Source organism: Cydia fagiglandana, chromosome 3 (assembly GCF_963556715.1).
Source record: "Cydia fagiglandana chromosome 3, ilCydFagi1.1, whole genome shotgun sequence".
In the NCBI taxonomy this organism is placed as follows: Eukaryota; Metazoa; Arthropoda; class Insecta; order Lepidoptera; family Tortricidae; genus Cydia; species Cydia fagiglandana.
This window is the reverse complement of record NC_085934.1, coordinates 18,743,427-18,760,530: the sequence shown is the minus strand read 5'-3', so window position 1 is coordinate 18,760,530 and position 17,104 is coordinate 18,743,427. Positions and strand designations below refer to the sequence as shown.

The following is a 17,104-nucleotide window of genomic DNA, read 5'->3' as shown; positions in this document are numbered from 1 at the left end:
TTCATTCAGAAAATTCAACGATATGAAAGGTAACTAATAACTATGTGCTATTCAATCTAATGTGCAAGGTAATATCAGAATTTTATTTTTTTTACTATGTAAATGTAGAGAATTAATAAAGGCTTTTCATTTTATTTATTTAATATCAGGAGATTTTAACTCATCTTAACAATATATAAAGATATATTTAGTCTTAGTTGCCTACTTTATTCATCTATTTCAAAAGTAAATTAATATTCTTTATTGCACCAATAAGTAGAATAAAAAAATAAACTTGTATTTTTTTTAAAGTGAATAACTAGAATTAAGTAGCAACAGGCGTTCTTACCGCTACAAAAAAACAATGAAATTTCAAGGTCTTATTCCACAGAAAGTAACAAATAGCTGTCCATCAACATAAAGTATCAAACTGATGTCAAAATGATCGTAAACTAGAAACGAAGAGTCATAAATAAGTACCTCATTGTTTAACCACTGCCAATAAATCGATTATTTACGCCCTTTGCGGATATTTTTACTACCTACATAAGTACTTTTTTACAAGTTCATACTTTAAGCGCTCGTATACGAAAGATCATAAGTGGTTAGGGCATTTTCATTTCAATGTTAAGGAGGCGCAGTAAATAGAGCTTAGGAGCCAATATCTGACAGTCAAAATACTTTAATTAAAAACTGTGGAATTTAAAATAAATTGCTTTAAAGTAAGTAATTTATTTTATGAAGTGTAAACTTATAAACAAAATTAATGAATTCAGTAAATCAAAATATTTATGCACGCGACTATTGAATTTTGATCAGCGCACCAAGCGGGACGTTTTGGAAACTCAAAATCCCATTCAAAATGTGACTTAACGCTATCGAATGAAATTTGCATTAGGGGTACCGAACAAAACAAATTATTTAGGACCTATTCAAATTATACAAGCGAAAGAGACCCAGTTATTAAAATAACAGTAGAAGTATTAAGAACAAAGAAATGTACCTACCAAAATTAAAAAAATAGAATAATATCATTGTTTAAGGAATATTTTATGTTATTTATGTAATATTAGATTTAAATGGAAGACATTATCAAGTAGTTGTACACATTGTTTAGACTTACGCCCTTACTGAATGGTATTCATTGGGTCTATCCATTGAAATGGGCACAATACGACACAGTCACACATAATACGATTCGTTCAAGGTGTGGTTGTCAACGAAAATTGATGCCCCAGTTGTAGGCCTTGGTGGATCATTTCATTAACTTCTTGAGGGGTCACAGATTACCAGTTCACCGTACGATATCAGTATTTTAATACTACATAGTATTTTGTATTTCATTTCATACGAATTAACGCAATCTCATTTAAAATGTTTTTAATTAAAGGGGCTGCTGGCTGCTTGTTTAATCTGCCTACAGTTCACTCACTTGTTTTTGGTATAATTATAGCCTCAATTGTTTCTAGAGACCTAGTACCACAGAATAAATAATAGTACTAGGTACAGAAGACTCTCTAACAAAACGCGTCTGTTACGATTAGCACAGATATGGCCGCTAGGTGGCGACAGCGCCACGCGCGCTAAAATTGGGGTGGAACGGATGTACAGTCAACAACAGAGCTATGAATACAGGCAAAGTGCCAAAAATATGTATACACGACCTTAATGTACAGGCAATAAAGTACTGTATACATATTTTTGACACTTTGCCTGTATTCATAGCTCTGTTGTTGACTGTACTTTTAGCTACCTGTAGCAAAGCGACGAAATCGTGGAGTGAGCCACGCCTGGTTAAGCGCAAAAGGTGACAGTTCCGAAAAACTGACAGGCTGATATCGTCCGTCCGGATGTCTATGCCTACCTGCCAGGTACTACGAGTAGTTTTCGTTGCTAGAAACTTAAAAACAAATAAAGTAGAGCGAGTAGATTGTTTTTATACAAAACGTATAATCCTTGCTCTATTTTCTAAGTATGTATGTATAAAAAATTTTACCAACCAAATCTAATAGGTACCAGACATGTCATAGATAACTGTTATTTGACGCAAATGTTCATGCCAAGTTTCATGTGATTTAAGCATGTCGTTTTAAAATGAGAAGGTATCTTCGATTTTATGAGAGAGGCTTTTTGGCGGCGGGTTCGTGTGACTCTTAAGGATCAGAAAACATCATGTATATATATAAATAAATATTGGGGACATCCTACGCAGATCATCCTAGCCCCAAACTAAGCAAAGCTTGTACACTACTAAAAACACGGTATTTAATAAGTACTCGTATGTATATTTGGTTTAGTTCCCAATATTTCGATACAGTTGCACTCGCCATCTCACGGATTCACGGATTTTTACTCGAGGCAACATACAATTTTAATGTTCGTAGATTTCCAAGGATTATCATTATTAATATTATTCGACACAGTGTGAATTTTAATTCTTTTGTGCTGAGCGTTCCGACTGAACATCTAGCGACCTTCACCAAGGAGGAGTTTTGGCCGAAGAGTGTCAAGTTCCGGCGGTTCCGCGGCCGGCTCCCTGACACTACGGGGTTGCGAACTGCATCGCAGCCATAATTGTGTGTTTTTAGTCTTAAGATATATTTATGCTAGTGTTAAGGTATTTATCTATGGGCCAATAGTTGCGTGAAAATAAATACATATTTTCATTTCATTTCATTATTTATTCTTATATCATATCTGATATAGCTCTTGTTCAAACCTATCTTATGTAAAGTAAAATGTTTATGAAGCAGACCCGCAGGTTCTTTTGTTCCTCAGATTATAATATATATTTGTTTTAGATTGCGGCATGCGGGCGCAATCGGTTAAACAATAAAAACTTGGCGACGAAATGAAAGTGTTTGGTTTCTGGGTTTTATGTGGAAGGCATTCAGCTGCAGAGAAAAGGTACCCTCTGCATAGAAATTTCTATGTAAAGGTGTTAAGCGTATGCGGTAAGCGTTGCTGACACAACTGCAAACTGCAACAATAAAGAGACCTGAAACAAGGCGAAGTGAAGCAAGCTTCATTGGCCGCAAAGTATTGATTGGCCATCAGGCACGTCAATGTAAGCTTTTTGGTTTCATGCGGTCAATCTACCTTAAAAAAAGAAAATAAGGAGAGAAAGTCATAGTCAGCTATCCGCTACCTAATAAGAAGTAGGAATACTTTATTATAAGCTTTATTTAGTTTCACCTGACCGTTGTCTGTCTGTGTGTAATCAAATCTTGCCCGTAAAATTTGATCCATGCACTTCCCGGTTTCCGATTGAGCTGAAATTTTGCATGCATGTATAAATCGGATGACAATGCAATACTATGGTACCATCGAGCTGATCTGATGATGGAGACAGGAGGTGGCCATAGGAACTCTTTGATGAAACAACGTAACCTAATTGTGTTACTTTTTAGAATTGTCTCGATGAGTATTTTTTCAATGTAATTTTATAAATGCACCAATATTAATATTAATTTTATTATTTCAATCTATTTCATTCTAATTTTGCCTACATCTTTTATATGATTTAATGTATTATGTATATGGTTTATGACTACCTATAGGTATACAATTAGCTTAACTCCTCAACGACAAGTGGAATAAGTTTGTGAACGCATTTAACGAGATTTATCTCCAATTCTGCATAATAATGCGATACTTAATGTTATACCTGTTATAGTACAGTCGCTATCAGATATATCGGAGCGGCCAAGATGTTCACAAAGTCTGAACACGCACTCTAACGCCCTGACAATAGAGGCGTGTTCAGATATTTGTGAGAGCCTTAGCCGCTCCGATATAACTGATGGCGACTGTACCTACAAACTGCAAACACATTAATATTAGAGTAATTTCTCAAGCTTGCGACAGGTGTCACAGATATTCATGAGAGATGATGACAAATTCTGTAGTAAAATTTGGTCTATATCCAAACTTAAATGAGATTTATGTAAATAAATTCATTGTGTTGTTATAAACATAATGTTTCCAAATTATAGGAATAACAACAGTTAGACCTACCTATTTTAAGTTCTACTAAGATTTTGGGGTCAAACACATTTTAGAAAACCTAAAGACCAAATACAATTGTTCAAAAAATGCCAATCAAAACTTAAAATAATTTATAGTTTATAAGATATGAGAAATGAATACGTGATATTTTGATTTATTGTCTCTTCTATAAACGATTATCACCTTGGCCACAGTATAATAAAGAGTACTAGCCCTTGGCTAAGCCCCGAGTTAGTAGTATGTATCTACGAGTAAGGTGTATTCGGGTAGTCCCAAATAAGTAAAATAACCCATAATTCCACTAATTTAGAGTCTATTTTCAGAATTAATCCACGATTTAAAGTAGAAGAACTACACGAGTGTCATTATAGTTAATTAGAACAAAAGGAACATTTTGTTTTTCTCTGATATGAACACCACAATTTTCGTACAAACGTATTAAATTAGCAAAATGACTATTAATAGTTTGAGGTGGGTCATATACTGTACGGATATGATGGTCGTATTTGTCTACGTGACAGCGTGATAAAACGGTGCCCGTCTCTTCCTATCCCGCAGAGTTAAAAAGTGACAGTTGTTTTATCACGTGGATAAATGTGGATAAAGCGATCCATAATAGGCTTGCTGATATACATAGATGGAACAATACCAGCCTTAGATTAGTACCTTGGGGAACGCGCGGTCATTGCTGTAAGCGATCAATCAATTATAAAGTTATATATGCATTGGGAATTAGTTTCCAAATTTGTAACTCGGTTATGTAAATTCGTCGTTGTGTGTTCAGGCAGGTAGTTGAACTGTGTATTGTGTAACTAGATTAAGAACCCTCTAGAGTGCAAACTAAAATAGATTCCATATACTTACTAAAGAAAAAGTGACCAACCACTTTACTACCAGAGGCCAGTAAACGGTTAATGCAACTTCTTTTCGACTACATTTAAAAGTAAGCAAGTTGGTACATTCCTATTTGAATACCCGTAAAATAAAATTATATTGATTAGGTTTTAATAAATATGATTTTTTTTATATGCATAGCTTTAGGGTGTTAGTAGTTATTACTATCTTGTTTTAATTATTTTCCTTCAACTATTCTTGTACAAGGATTTTTCAAGGTTATTATTACAATAAGGGTTTGCACTGATTTCATAAAACCACAAATATATGTAATTCTAGTGTCATGCATGACCTTACAAAAGTACCATGAATCACCATTTCATAATGCCAAACGTCATTTCAAATGATTATCATTAGTCTGCGCTGCGCCATATCATTATAATTATTAGAACTAACAAAAGTCACAAACCAATATGTGACTACTCTTCGAAAGTTCGTATCTCACTACCAAAACGATACTGAGTTACGATATTTTGTATTTGTAATTTTTTGTCACTTATGCTATTATTTGTGAATCAGCGATATCTGACTCAATCTAACGATGCATTTTTAACAACAGGATGTAATCACATGGCAAAATAAACTTATTAAAAAACGAAGAGTGATTTGCAATAATTATTATGTCTGACATATAGCTCAAATAAAATCGAAACGTTTAGGCTAATAAACATTGAAATATTCGAAATCGATCTAATTTTAATGTATTCTAGCTTAGCGACATAGGAAATTGCAAAACTTTTCAACAGACTTTAAATCCTGATAACGCAATGTTTGAGCTCAAATTCGCATGAGTTAATTTAGCGATAGGAAATGTCAAGAACCATGCAATTGATTTTAAGTCTTAACTAGAAATAATAGGGTTGTTATTAGCGTGTGCTTGTAATGAATGCATCTAGAAATGTATAGAATCAAATGGTACATGCGTGCAAGGTTGTTATTGTAAGCGCTTACCGAGTGCTGACGATTCGAACGTTCTGGTGAACCAATACCTACCTATAACTAATATTGCTACCTACTACATGTATAGGTAGAGACTCTACCACCTTGACTGACTTTTTCCAAGAAAAAGCCGTTAATGCTTTTCGATTGCATTTATTCCCGGTCTATTTTCAACTGTTTGGAGTTATTCAAAGGTGTATGTGAAGTCCCCAATCCGCATTGAACTAGTGTGAGGACTACAGCCCAAGCCCTCTCGCGCATGAGAGGATCCTATGCCCCGCAGTGGGATATATATAGGCTGAAATTATTATAATACCCTCGAGCACTCGACTCACATACACTCGATACGGGGTGAGAATACACAGCCGACGCGTCACGGGCGATGCACACGATGGATGCGAAAACTGCAGACCTTGCATGTACCGGTTGGAATAACTGTGCCATCGGCTGGCGTCACACAACTGAGCATGACCATACGATATTATTATTGTCTAAAAATTCAGCATTTCAATCGCGATGGGACGATTTGGGAGTCTAAACCACTTGTAGATACCTTTACCGCTTTAATGAAATGTAGGAATAACAGTACCCTGAGCGGATGTTACCTTTGCCCGTGTCATAAGGCGCAGGCGTAACCAGCACCCACCAGGGTGTAAGGGCTACAAAGGTTTGATGGAATCTAAAATGCAATAAGTTAGGTATTGAGTAAAACGACTGGATTAAAAACTGGGTTATGAGATAAAAATCCAGTCTTATATACAGGGTGATTCAGGAGACGTGAGCAGGACTAAGACTGCGCCTTTTGTAAATTATAAGCAACTGTTTCGTATCAGTATTAGTAAGATTAACGTTAATTTTCTACTCGTGTTGAAAAAAAAAATTAATAAATTTATTTACGACATGCATGGTCACCCTAAAATTAGAATACTAAACTACTGATATTCTGTGTTAAATTGAATGTCATCACTGTCATCACGGTCTGGTTACTTTTGAAAACTCGTATCTCACTCAAGTTTGACAGTTTATTTCTTCGTAATCAAATGCTGTCATTACGGTTAAAGAGGTTTTATGATTATTAATTGGGTCTTGTAGGGTAACCATGATTGTAGATAATTAAATTTGCCCTCACCAAAAAGTTAAAAAATAGGAAAAATTGTGGTTGTTTCACCTAAATACGACGGTGATCGGTCAATTATCAGTTACTGAGTGTGCAGGATTAGTCCTGCTCACGTCTCATGAATCACCCTGTATACCTACCCCTATAATAACCGACTGGATTTTTGGGCTGGAGACCGAGGTAGGTCCATATCTCGCAAACTATAGACGCTAGAAGTGTGACTCCCAAAAAATAAATGCTACATGAAATGCTGTTTTGTGTGATAAATGGTTTTGAAATTTGCTATCAGATGATACAGAACTTCTTAAATCTCTCTAATACAATAGAGTTATGACCGGAAAAGTAAAATTTGTGTCAACTATCTTTGGTCTCCCCTACCTACAACACCAACGGTATCCAGTTTTGAAGGTGACTCGCTCCCAGATAGATGATGGTCCCAAGCAACGATCATTTTATATTTAATTGATAATTTATTGATTTTTACCTTATGTTCAAGGTCCATGGTCGATTTACAATCTGTTCTTGCTATTATTATAATGCTCTATCAAGTTGCATCACGAGGAAAAGAACTGGTCGTCCCACCAATGTTTACGATGCACCTTCAAACCAGTTATCACCTGCCATAGACTAGGAATCCTCTAGACCGAGTTTAGAGCAATTATTTCATGCAACCGATGGTGCCAAAAATGCGGGGGTGCGCGGGACGAGGTGAGCGAAGTCCCGTGCCGTGATTGGTCCGTTCAAGGACACGGACGGCACACAAAGACACTTTCGACTCGAACATGGAGTAAAATTACCGTATGCGTGGCAGAGGGGGTAGCGCGACTATGCTCAGTCTGGAGGATGTTTTGTCTGTGTCACCTGTTGATTCAACTGCGTCAATATTCGCGCTTTAGTTTGAGCATAACTCGTTTCAGGGACGAGTAAACTGATTTCTATTAAAGGTGTACAGAACTGAAGGTAATATATAACTGCATATTTTAGTGCAGTATTTTGCAATATTTCATATGTCCACCCGCCATCCTGACGTCAGAATGGCGGATGGACCTTTTTCGTTAAATATCTCGGTTCCGGGAGAAGTACACTGGATTCTATTAAAGGTACACTAAAGTACACCGAAGGTACATATGCTTAAAAATATTTCGGTCAAATTTGCTGAGGTCCACCCGCCATCCTGACGCTCATCATTCATAGAATGGAAAATGTTTAAATATTTGGAGAGATTTTATTTATCAATGGCCACTGCATCCCTGACGATACGAATGATAGTTGCAACGCTGTGTCATGGCTCCTGTACACGATGAGCCAGCGCCGGCCACAACAAGGGACGCAGCCATGTACCACATTCTACCAGAATGTGATAGCAATATCACTTGCTCCCTCTAACGCATAAATGCGTCCCTTGGAGTGGCCGGCGCTGGCCCATCGTGTAGAGGAGCCATCAAGAGCGGTTGACGGCCAATGCATTTCAACCTATGGCTATACTTGCCTAACACGGCACTTCTTGCCGCATAAGTCGAATGTAAGTATGAATTTGTTGAGCCTCTGGATTAGAAAAAAAAAACAAGTGACAAAAACCAAAAGAAGCTTTCCGCGGGCTGTTATAAACGCACTTTACAATTATAATTCTTGAATTGTAATAGTATAAAAGCGGTCTCTTGTCTTGTCGGCCTTTTAAAGTAAACCCAGCAAAATGCAAAGCAAGCTATTTAGAATCGACCAGTCATTAGTTTTTCTAGTGTTGAGCGACCTTGATCGATCGATGCGCTCGCGCACAGAGAAAACAATGGAAGAATTTATCGATCGAGTGTCAAAGTCAAGGTCACTCGTGTTTTGATGATGTTTGTTTGTGTACTTTGTATACTTACAATTCGTAATTGTTTAGTGTTTATCTCACTACTACTACCTACTAACTGATACAAAATGGCGCAAGAATACGATAAAATAGAATTATCAAATATCCATCCCTGAGGTCATCGTGTAGTGTAGCGGAGCCATTCGTTATATTTGGACCCTGTAGTTCTAAGACAAAACTACATAAATGGAAGAAAAAACTGACAAAACCGAAAAGAACATTGATAGGTATTTATACTTAATTAATTTCGTATCGAACTTATAGAATATACCGGGTGTGGCCTGTAACATAAGCAAATAATTAAAACATAGATTGTACTCCTCAAACGGTGACACTTTTGTTCAACAACTTTTAAAAACTATGAAATATTTAGACTCCCTATTTTTCATACAAAATAAATATTATCTTCAATTGACGCCATCGCCACGCCATTATCATTGTGATTGACGTTGCTTGTCACGCCTTAAACATAACAAAATTCGCAATATATTGCGTCTTAGAATAAAATTTAAAGTGTATTAAAAATCAAACTACCTACAAGTTATTTTTAAAAATCGCTGAACAAATGTTGGTCAGTATGAGGATTACAGCCTACGGTTAAATTTTTTGCTCATATTATAGGCTACACCCAGTGGTCCTGTAGTCTGAACTGATAGTATGGTCTATCAGTTTTATATTTTCTTTATCATCTTTGTAATAGTTGGAACTTTTTATTGGGAATTCAATGTATTAATATTTCTTGTTAATTTATTATTTTAATATTTTATTGGACAGGAAATGTTAATCCAGGACGTTGACATTGATTTGGACATTTCTTGCAGCAAAGCAGAAGACAGCAATAATGCTGTCGGAATTAGATTGCAAACATAACTCCAAGAATAGTCATAAGGTTGCTTTTAAAACTACCGTATGCATGAAAAGTCTAGAATATCGTAAAATGAAATCGGTATTTTCAAGTGATTTTATGTGAAACTTTTAACCCCGACGTAAAATGCATCATTTATTTATTTATTTATTTATTTATTTATTTATTAAAGGGAAACAAACAGCGAATATTACACATATTAACAAATCAGTTAAGATATTACATTGGCCAAAACAGTTTCCACTTATAGATAATAACAATTCAGTTGCTCAGAAAAGACAATTAACACTTAGAAATTAAGTTGTGTTGTAATAAAAATTTAACAAAATCAAAAAAAAGGTTAATTTAATGTAAAAAGATGCTTAAGACTTAAACTTTAAGAGAAATTAAGCTAATGGTTACGCCTAAAACATTAATATTGGGAGTTAGACATTTTTATTAACATTAGTAACTGCAGTAACAAATTGGTTCAAGGTCATATTAAATATATCAGAGTCGTCAAATTTATCATTATGCTTTCTACATGCTCTAACTAGTAGTCTGTCTTTAGCATAAACTGTACGAGTCATAGGTATAGCAAAAAGATTTACGGAGCGCGTCCGAAAGACGGGGCACCGAAATGATATTCTAGAGAGTAATTGTGGAGAATCAATTTGATCATGTAGGTACTAATACGTCTTCATGACATAGTAAACCTTAAACAAGTAGTGCGAGGGTTGCAATTTCTTTGTTACCTACTATTTTACTACTTTCCTGTTAATATTCTAGAAGGTACACTTATTTCTTGTTCATGATTGAAAAATGGTTTATCATAAAAATCAAAATGTTTCTAACTATAAGTATAACAAGATTCGATGAATAAAATAATATTGCGGGTATTTTATTACATTTAATTTAAGGTAAAAATCAACGTTCGCTGGTTTTGGGTTTTCACGATTTTTGAGTACCTATTTCATGGAACAAACAAACATGATTTACAAAATGTAGGATGAAATAATTGGAAATAGAATCCGCTTTTGCTATTTTTTTTAGTTTTATTTATTAACTCTTTTACAGTGAAAAACTCTTGATTCTCTTTCGTAGCATAAATAGGTACATAGAGAGGCATAGGCTTAAAAATTTTGCTAATAACAATCTCTGGGAACTTCGAAATCGAAAAAAAGATTACCTAGTCATAGTATTTGGTATACATCTACTCAAGAACAAGGAAAATGAATAACTTATAATGAAAATTTACATACTTGTCTTAATTGCTCTCAAAGTGTTACATAGTTGGAGTGTTCCACTAGGATCTTGAGTGTCGCTTAAGTACTTAAAGCTGCTCTCCTAAATGTCCTGTAGTAGGCTACAGGTTACAGGTATGACGAGTTATTGTAAGTGTTATCAGTTGATCAGCAAACCTATTATGGATCGCTTTATCCACATTTATCCACGTGATAAAACAACTGTCACTTTTTAACTCTGCAGGATAGAAAGAGACGGACACCGTTTTATCACGCTGTCACGTAGACAAATACGACCATCATAACCGTACAGGTTTGTTTTGAGGATTAAATATAACTATATCGAACCCATTGCGTTAAAGCAATCAAAAGCAATCAGAAATGTCAGTCAAAGTCTGACAATGGTACTCTATAATCACGAAACTTCCCTCGATATTAAACGCTAAACGGTACTTGATCGTGACATCACAATTGAGTTGAAGACGTCTTGAAGTATGAAAAACAAGAAAAACGCATTTGAAGGTGAAATTTTGCGTTTACGTATGTGGTATGCATAATATAGTTGCATTACATTTTATTTATTAATAAAATCAAAGGGACCAATTTTTTTTGTTTTTTCCAAGTTAATTAAAACTAAAATTTTGTTATATATAATGTTTTGGTGTTTTGTTGTTTCTTGTTATTCAACATATGACATCTATATCATCCCTATACTAGCAAACCGAATTTGGTTTGATGATTAGTTTGAAGCGGCTTCTTAGAGTTCTCAAAACAACGATGGTGTGGCTTTCATAAGCAAACATTCAGTAGAATGCTCCAGATCAGGTAGAGAAGTGAGAAATCAGTAACTTTGATACAGTTGCTATCACTAAGATATATCGGAGCGGTCCAGGTGGTCCACAAATATCTGAACTATCGTCAAGTGCGTGTTCAGGTATTTTTGAGCACCTTAGGCGCTCCTATATGTCTGATGACGACTGCACTTTGACAAACTCTAGAAAACCTAGTCTAAAATTAGCTCCAATCACGCCATATGACCGCAAGCCCCCGGCGGCCGTTACGCCTGATTTTCCCGGCCCGTTGCCGCCACCAAATTAAATTAGTTTGCCGGCACTTGGGTCTAACGAGCAGACCTGCCGATTGGGTGGGATTCTAAAAATAAACAAAATGGATGGAAGGGTCAAGCGAATTAAGAAGAAAAATCCGGTCTTCTGTCGAGAGTTTAGGACGCTGACCCATACTATAGTAGCTGCAATGCGAATAAGACAAACAAAATGCCATATCATGTATTCCTCCTTGTGTAACAAGCAGGACTTAATTGGGTATACTTGTATACCTATACAATATTCCAAAATATGTGTATTTTATAGGTTCGACTGCCGATTTTCGTAATAAAGCAAATTTGACTGTCTAAAGATCCTGACTTATCTCTTTTACTCCAATTATACTTTCATAACTTTCTTTAACTTCTTATCTTCCACGTAAAATCTTAGAAAAGTTATTCGTTTTAAAATTTGTCAAAGACCGTACATTAATTTTATTAAGATAAGCTTAACCTAAGTATTTCTAATAACTTTAATGCTGTACCATAAATCGATTTGTTAAACTACTTATATCTACATTAATGTATAATGTGGAGCATGTCTTAGCAATCTCATTATTTGTCACGGTTTCTTTTTACTCATACTAGTACAAACAAAATTTAATCAAGTTTTGTTGAAGCAATATGAGATAAGACCAAGTTATTGGTAAATTATTTACAGAGTTCCTTACCACATTATTAAGTTTACAGCAAGTGATAAAAACGTTAGTTATTTTCATTGCAAAATTAAAGAAACAATCGGAGTTAATGTTTCCACAAGCATTTGGATGAGGTCGTAAAACTGAGATAAAATGGAAGATTCAAATCAATATGTCACTCGTAATGTTTTTAGTACGTGCTTACACTACCTCACGTACATAGTTAAGAATTTTAGTATACATGCAGCATAGATATCTACGTAATGGTATGGTGTTGAATACTTTATGTCAAATGATTTATTTAACTTTGTTGTTTTTTTTACTAATAAATGCGAATCATAAATATTCATCCGACGGTCAAAACAATAGAACTTTTCGAAAATTCTGGAAAGTCTGAATTGCCCGCACAAGCAATTAAAATGCGCATTAAAAACCTCGTTAAAAGAGACAATACATGTTCACCTAAACAAGATGGGACATAATGTATTCCGTGACGCATTTGGACCCAAAAAGGCTTCGAAACAATCCTCTATTGTTAAAGTACTCGCACCGGCTCATACAGTATGCAGAACCATACGCTACCATTAGGCACACACACGCTCTTGCATATCAACATGCATGAAAACACTGGTTCTTAAAAAAATATTTATTACGATACAAGTAGGATATATGCTATCTTAGATCTAAATCACTATGGCGCAATCTCGTTACCGAGAGGAATATTGTTGTCCTTAATAGTGGCATCGTCACGGACGGAGGGCGTCGTCGGCTCTTTTCGGTCATCTTCAGTCGTCACGGCAGCCAGTGTCGTCGTTGGTTCTCTCTCAGTCTTCTGGTAGGGCACTCCGGTTTCGGTTATTGGGACCTCACGATCTCCCGATTCCTTAGCACGATTAGCGACGAAGCTCAACGGAGCGTTGACTGTTAGGTATCCGTCACTGGAGAGCTCAGCCGTCACATCAGCCGCGCTGGAGTTCGATGGTAGACTGTAAGTGTGGAAGAACTGGCTAGCAAACACATCATGGTCATCCTGCTTGGCCTCATGCGATCCCTGGACGAATATGAAGTCACCTTTCGTCTTCACCTTCAAGTCTTCCTTCTTGTAATCCTTAACGTTCACGACGATCTGGAACTTGTCTTCGTCAGTGACAACCCTGGGTCCGATATCGGCGAAACTGGGGAAGAGTTTCCAGAGAGGGGCGAAGAGATTTCCGAACATGGGGAAGCTGAACCAGGGGGAGTCGTCGAAGTCATCCTCGGTGATGGTGGTTACCGGTCGAGGGAGGGCGGGTTTGTCGGTGGTGGGTAGGGCAGTCGCTGCCGCTACTAACGCGAAGGCCGCTAATAAGCGAGGAGAAAACATTGTGAGCGTGCGTACTCTCTGAGTGTGTGGCAATAACTGAAGAGCGCGCGGGCATCGGAGGCTATATAGAGTGGGGGCAGCAGTGCGTACGCGCCGCCGCCGCAGCCGGAAGAGTAGCTGCCGCGGACGCGCCGCTATGTCCTAACTTAACCTCGCCCAATGTTTTGCCTCTGAGAGGATGTTTAGCTGCCGTGTTTTGGTTTCAGCGTTGAGTGAATCAAACAGGTGTCTCATGTCTTTAAGGATTCACACAGTTACTGACAATAAGTGGACTGAATGTATTACAAACACGACATACTCGTATTGTGCAGATGAAAAGTAACAAAAGTGTTTTTTTTTTATTCTATTTAATTTGATTGAATATACTAATTAATATGACAAATATTGTTTGATATTTTATAATAGTCACAAAATTTCGATACGAAGTATGGTAAAGAACAGTATGACACAGCCATATGCACCAGAATCATACTATCAACAACATGCGTTATTCCCCCGTTTAGATGAAAGTCACAGGAAATTCGATTTTTTATGACAAATTGACTAGTAGGTACGTCGTAATTCCAACAGGTGCATGACGGGATGAGTTATCATGATTCATATGATTCTCGCTTAGTCATAAAACATTATCTTGTTAACCCCGAGCACTCAATAAGCGACGGTGACTGAGTGGATCTGAGGTCCGACTTTCAATCTGGAGGTTGCGGGTTCAAATCCTTGCTTTTATGAGGTTTTTGGAACTTATGTAGGGAATATCATTTAATATTTGCCACTAGATTTTCGATGAATGAAAACAACGCGAGGAACCCGAGGGCCTACCGCAAAAACCGAAATTCGCAAATTGCCGGGATTTTTCTCTTTTACTCCAATGAAGACGTAGTTATAGTGACAGAGAAAGATGCCCGCGATTTGCGTACTTCGATTTTCGCGGTTATAGCCCTGCATACATCTGCAAAGAAATTCAAAGGTGTATGTGTAAAGTTGTAAACCCCACCCGCATTGGGCTATAGCGTGGAGATTATAGCCTAAGCCTTCTAGTGCATGAGAGGAGGCCTGTGTCCAGTGGGATTTATGCCTACTCATGGGTACTAGTCTAGAATTGTCTATTCTTAGTCAAGACAGTACGGTATTCATAACATGGAGCGTGTTCCAGCCATAGATGTGCCAATAAAGTAAACACTGCCTTTCCTTTGACCGTTTGTTATTGAGGATTTATGGAACAATAGTGGAAATAATTATAATAAAAACAATAGTGGAACTATAAAGCCTAGGGAAACAGATCAAATCATTCTACGGATGTGTCCGTACCTGACCAAGGGGCCTGGTAAAAAGGACAATCGTACATTGACAATCGCCTACAGAAAAGAAAAATTGTATCGGGATGACAGATGTTACGAAAAGTCACGAATAAATGTAACGAGTACAAAGCATCTGAGCCATAGTTGTACTTAAAGGCTATAGTTACCTAATTCTACGGTAACAATTTCCATACATTATTTAAGTTTCGAGTTTTCTATCAAAGATCCTAATCTTAACAACGGCCCTTTTGCGTTGAATGTCGATTGTTTCAGTTTCCTTGACTGAACATTAAAAGTTAAAATGAAATTAAATTAATTGATATTTTGTCCATAAGTATTGTTGTTGTTGTAGAAATACTTTGGTAATCATTATTGTCTGAGCTAGACGAAGAATAAAAAAGTACGTTTCCTTAATTACTCGTAATTTGCATAAGTGAACATTACAATGTACCTATGCACTAGCTAGCTCCTTGTTTACCATTTAAAACCTCTTGAACTGAAACACCTGCAAGCCTATTATGGATCGCTTTATCCACATTTATCCGCGTGATAAAACAACTGTCACTTTTTAACTCTGCGGGATAGAAAGAGACGGACACCGTTTTATCACGCTGTCACGTAGACAAATACGACCATCATATCCGTACTGCGTATCTCAGCCAGTCACAGAGCCGCAAGCTTATATTTTCATTTCATTTATTTGCACACATGGACATTTGGACAATATATTTAGTTTTGACACCATTTTCTGTGAACATGTACAGTCATCTGCAATAATATGTTACACAACGAAGGCCGCATAAATGTGACGTTATCTATGAAAAGGGACCTTATTGTCGATGGCGCTTACGCCATTATTAACGATGCTCCGATATAAATACAATGTCGCGCGACGGTGTGTGGCGTCAGCACCATCGACAATAAGGTCCCTTTTCATAGATAATGCCCCAAATATCTGACGCGTGATCTTGGTTGCAGAGCGTGTCACATATTTTTGTGGCCTTTGAAGAGTAAGATATTATTGCAGGTGACTGTACCCTGAAAGGGTGTTGCAACATAAGTTCTTAATGCTAAAAACTACAAACTAAAATAATTAACAATTAATCTCTTTGATGATGATGATATCCTGTTATCCCTCATCAGGGACATAGGGCTCTCAGAAGGGATTTCCATTCTTCGCGGTCCAGCGCGGCCTCTTCCAGCTCCGCCCAGCCGAGGCCAACTGATGCCGCCTCTTTTTCCACTGTGCGCCTCCAGGTGGTACGTGGGCGGCCTTGTCCTCTTTTTCCGGGAATTTTCCAGGTCAGCCCTTGCTTGGATAGGTGATTGTTTGGCCTTCGTAAAACATGTCCTATCCAGCGCCATTTCCGCAGAAGTATCTCCTTAGCCAAAGGGTTTTGGCCAGTCAGTTCCCATAGTTTAATTAATCTCTTTAGCCTATCACTATTTATACATGCTTTGTATTGTATCACACGTGTCCGTCTGTCAGTCTTTGTATTACTAGGGCCACCTATTGTTAAAGAACTCTGTCAAATCCTAATTTTAGCCAATCGCAACGCAAGTTTCCGCATGAACCATCTTCACTCTGCTAATTACATGCGATGTTTGGCAGTAATTCAATTATGTCTGCTCCGACGGGTATTGATGATGTAGCTCGTTCGCGTTATTGGATAGCATTTCTTCATTGAAAGTTTAATTAAAAAATCACCGTTAACGGCATACATTCATTATTACAGGTGTGAAAGTTGCGGAAAATTTTCGAAAAGGTTGGAAATGTTAGTGGAGTTTTAAAAGAAATAAGTGAATTAAACTTTCATTTCATT

General features: G+C 36.9%; 2 protein-coding genes across 2 annotated transcripts in view; both read right to left on the bottom strand.

The window, feature by feature from the left end:
• Window positions 1–16,848, bottom strand: part of LOC134680285 (bifunctional arginine demethylase and lysyl-hydroxylase PSR) — a 359,994-nt gene extending 343,146 nt beyond the window's left edge. The window contains exon 1 of the mRNA XM_063539388.1: window positions 16,839–16,848. The gene's annotated coding sequence lies outside the window, so the exon portion shown is untranslated. The remainder of the gene's footprint in view (window positions 1–16,838) is intronic.
• Window positions 13,258–14,048, bottom strand: LOC134680295 (alpha-crystallin A chain-like). Its single transcript, XM_063539403.1, has one exon. It carries the CDS (start codon window positions 13,981–13,983, stop codon window positions 13,312–13,314), a length of 672 nt encoding a protein of 223 aa, XP_063395473.1. The 5' UTR covers window positions 13,984–14,048; the 3' UTR covers window positions 13,258–13,311.
• Window positions 16,849–17,104: the final 256 nt, after the last annotated feature.